At 47.4% G+C, this 3,889-nt stretch overlaps 1 protein-coding gene across 1 annotated transcript in view; it reads left to right on the forward strand.

Annotated features, from left to right (window-relative positions):
* USP5 (ubiquitin specific peptidase 5) overlaps window positions 1-3,566 on the forward strand; it is a gene marked incomplete at both ends in the record, with an annotated part of 8,920 nt that extends 5,354 nt beyond the window's left edge. The window contains 6 exons of the mRNA XM_010174726.1: window positions 269-443; window positions 1,839-1,927; window positions 2,149-2,340; window positions 2,880-3,023; window positions 3,182-3,327; window positions 3,413-3,566. Coding sequence (XP_010173028.1) covers window positions 269-443; window positions 1,839-1,927; window positions 2,149-2,340; window positions 2,880-3,023; window positions 3,182-3,327; window positions 3,413-3,566 — 900 coding nt within the window. The remainder of the gene's footprint in view (window positions 1-268; window positions 444-1,838; window positions 1,928-2,148; window positions 2,341-2,879; window positions 3,024-3,181; window positions 3,328-3,412) is intronic.
* Window positions 3,567-3,889: the final 323 nt, after the last annotated feature.

Genomic DNA, 3,889 nt, shown 5'->3' on the forward strand with positions numbered 1-3,889 from the left:
GTGTGGAACTGGATGAGCTTTAAGGTCCCTTCCAGCTGTTACTGTTCTATGATTCTCTAGAGCCTTTCCCTCCAACACCACAAGCTGGGCTGTGATGCAGCAGCAGAGCAGGACTGCAGTAGCAGAACAGTGCTCTGGAAGACATTGTCTACTTTGTGCTCTGTCCTTGATGGCATCTATCTATAGGCCTGTTCTACCTCTGTTGCTTACACCAGTTGCTTTGTATGAACCTAGAGTTGGTCCTTGACTCCTCTGCTTTATTCTCTAGATGAACTACTGGAATATGAGGAGAAGAAGCGTCAGGCAGAGGAGGAGAAGCAGCCACTGCCTGAGCTGGTGCGAGCCAAGGTGCCTTTCAGCTCCTGCCTAGAGGCCTATGGAGCTCCAGAGCAGGTGGATGACTTCTGGAGCACAGCCTTGCAGGCCAAGTCTGTGGCTCTCAAGTGAGTGTTGTGTGAGTTACCAGCCAGGCTACAACAAACTGGCGATAGCAGTGTCTTTGGGGACTTCTTTTAGTTGCTCAGGGAAGAAGTGTTACCACAGCTTTGTTGTCCTCCAAACCTTGAACACATAAAGACTGAAGCAATGGGGGAGCCAGTCTGTCAGTGCTGGTCAGATTGCCCCCAAGGGATTACAGTGGGCAGAACAGCAGTGCTGGCAAAATCCTTACCATCAGATTTCACTTATTGAGGGGCTATGAAAATACTGTGATATTCCAGAAAACTAGCAGCTTTTATTCTAAATTTGAAATTCATCTTTAAAAGCGGTACTGACATCATAGCAACACTGGTCTTGCATGGTCTCCAAAATTTCTTTAAAGGAAATGTGTAGCTATTAAATTTTGAGCAAAACACTGAATGTAACAGATGCATGAGTTATTTTAGAGAACTCTAACTTAAATGCTAATAGCAAGGTTTAAAAAACAGGTTTAATTTGCCTCACTGTCTGCAGCACAGGCAACAGTGCAAAGGTGTAGTGAGAAGATGACAAACGTAAGCAGCTTCCTGCTGTGATGCTACTGACTATTCTGCAATGAAAGAGTTGTCCTCAAAGAGCTGCAAGTGTTTTTCTAACAAATATTCTATTATTATGCAACAGCTACTATAAACAGGCAGTTTATATTTTATATCCCAGATCATGTTGAAAAGGAACATTTTGTTTTGTTTTTAAGTAGTGAAGTGTGTTCAAACACTTTGTAAGAATTAGTGTTGAATATATACTGTTGCTTAAATTAATTTTACAGCATCTTACAATTATCCCCTGATAATAAGTATATTTCTCTTTTATTACTGTTTCTCCCTGCGCAAACATTCCCCTCTGTTTCACAGATTCCAGACACCCTCTCTCTCAAATTGTCTGACTAGTGTGCAATCAAATTCAGTTAGCTTAAAATTCGCTGCTTCAGCTTCATATCCAAAGAAGTGCTCTCGTGTTTGAAAGCTCGTCACTTCCTGCAGCTGCATCTGTCGGTCTAATAAAAGATGTTATTTCCTCTACACTCCTTAAGGGTTAGACTTTTAATTAAATAGTAAAATCTGAGGAGGCTTCTGCATTCTCTACCTTCTAATCTGCAGGATTGGAAGGTATAGAACGTGTACTATTTTTCCTTATCCCCCAGGATTTTGTGAATGTTGCATCCCATCTCATCTTGTCAGAGAATCTGCTCTACAAATGGTTCTGTGTTTGAAGAGCTTTAAGCTCAGCACAGGATTGCTGCACAGATATGTGTGTGTCCCCCTTAGGACATGCCTCCACCCTGCTCACTGATTTCTTAAATCAACTAGGTGCCTTCAATTATTGTGGACAAAGTATCTGAAAGTATTATTTGTCTCTTTCAGAACAACACGGTTCGCCTCTTTCCCGGATTATCTGGTGATCCAGATCAAGAAATTCACTTTTGGTCTGGACTGGGTACCCAAAAAGCTTGGTAAGAAGGGTGAGAAGTAAAGAGCATGTAGGTATTGGGTGTCATATATGGGTATTGTGGTCATTGCTGCAAAGAGGGAAGTAACTACCCCAAAAGGAGCTACAGATGCAGCATGTTGCATCCCCAGGGACTTACCCTTCTAGATCTCCCAACTGAGCCCTTTGCTTCTGCCTTCTGATCTCCCCTTCTGTGGGGAAGCTGAGTAAGGCTGTGTCTTGCAGATGTCTCCATTGAAATGCCAGAGGAGCTGGATATCTCTGCACTGCAGGGAACAGGGCTGCAAGATGGAGAAGAAGAAATGCCAGACATCGCACCCCCGCTGGTGACACCAGACGAGCCCAAAGGTAGCCTGGGGTTCTATGGCAACGAGGACGACGACTCCTTCTGCTCCCCTCACTTCTCCTCTCCGACATGTTAGTGATTCTCCTCCTCTTTTCCTGATGCCTGACTCATTCCCTTGCTCTCCTTGTCTCCTCTCCCGTGCTAGCGGTTTCCACTCGCTCAGACTTTCCCTGTCCCTCTGTCAACGAATGCTGGCTGCCTCCCTTGCATGCCTGTTATGCAAGGGTGTTATGCAAGGGAGTCTGTTGGTTCCTGCTCTGTGGAAGATGGGGAGGTGGCATGTGTAGTGCATTTGGAGGGGGCAGACCTGAGGTTTATACAAGACTTAATTCGTAGAGGTATTTTATTTTCTCAGACCACAATGGGAGGTAGGGTTTGGGGGGCAGAGAAGAGCCAGTGCTCTTGAGGTCATGAATCCTTTCATTCCCTGGGGTGCCTGTGCGTGAGACTGCACTCCTGAAGGAGAAAGGTGTCAAAGGATGAGTGGAGAGACAGAACTTGAGTGAAACGAAGCTGGGAAATGGTGGCTTGGGGGGCCATGTGACACTGCACAAAACGGAGCAGCAGGGCTGGGTGGGAGTGGGTGGCCCTAATCTCTGTCTTCCTGCAGCACCCATGTTGGATGAGTCAGTGATTATCCAGCTGGTGGAGATGGGCTTTCCCATGGATGCCTGCCGCAAAGCTGTGTATTACACAGGGAACAGCGGGGTCGAGGCTGCCATGAACTGGGTCATGTCGCATATGGATGATCCAGGTATGAGATCACATGGTCATGGTGAAGTTAATTGCATCTGGGTCATTGTACCTCCTGTCCCACTGCCGCAGCGGAACACTGAAGTAGTTGGGACCTCAGACTGTATCCCTCCTGGAGAGGTCTAACTGCTCTGAGCTGTGTTCTGTTTCCTGCTGCAGACTTTGCTAACCCGTTAGTTCTTCCTGGATCCAGTGGACCAGGGTCAACTATCGCTTGCCCAGACCCTCCCTCAGAAGACAGTGTGGCCACCATTGTCTCCATGGGCTTCTCCCGGGACCAGGCTATGAAAGCGCTTAGAGCCACGGTGAGAGGCCTGGTGACATTGGAGTGAAAAGAGATTCCCTGGAACGGGCATTCCCAAGTTCACAATCTTCTTCTCTTCCTTGCAGAACAACAGTCTGGAGCGTGCTGTGGATTGGATCTTTAGTCACATTGATGACCTTGATGCAGAAGCTGCTATGGATATCTCAGAGGGGCGCTCGGCAGCCGAGTCCATCTCTGAGTCTGTCCCTGTGGGTCCTAAAGTGCGCGATGGGCCTGGAAGTGAGTCCCAAGCAGTAGGAATGTGGATTTGGGGGTGCAAACTCAACATGGCTTTGTCCTCCCTAATCCATGCCGTACCAGAGGTTTTAGCAGCAACAGCTGCCACAGAGCTGGTCTGGTTGTTGAGATGGAAGAAGGGAGGAAGAGGGGAGGGATAGTGTGGTGGACAAAACCAGGCAGTGTAGGGTCTAGACCCTTCAGGCTGGGGATTATCTAGAAGCTGGTAAGAGGGAGGCAGAGGAAGTGCCATCAAGTGAAAGACAGGAAGGGCCGTGCTTCTTTATTCCAGTCGTCATAGAATGGTTTGGGTTGGAAGGGACCAA

The sequence above is a fragment of the Antrostomus carolinensis genome, unplaced genomic scaffold (assembly GCF_000700745.2).
Source record: "Antrostomus carolinensis isolate BGI_N321 unplaced genomic scaffold, ASM70074v2 scaffold53738, whole genome shotgun sequence".
NCBI lineage: Eukaryota > Metazoa > Chordata > Aves > Caprimulgiformes > Caprimulgidae > Antrostomus > Antrostomus carolinensis.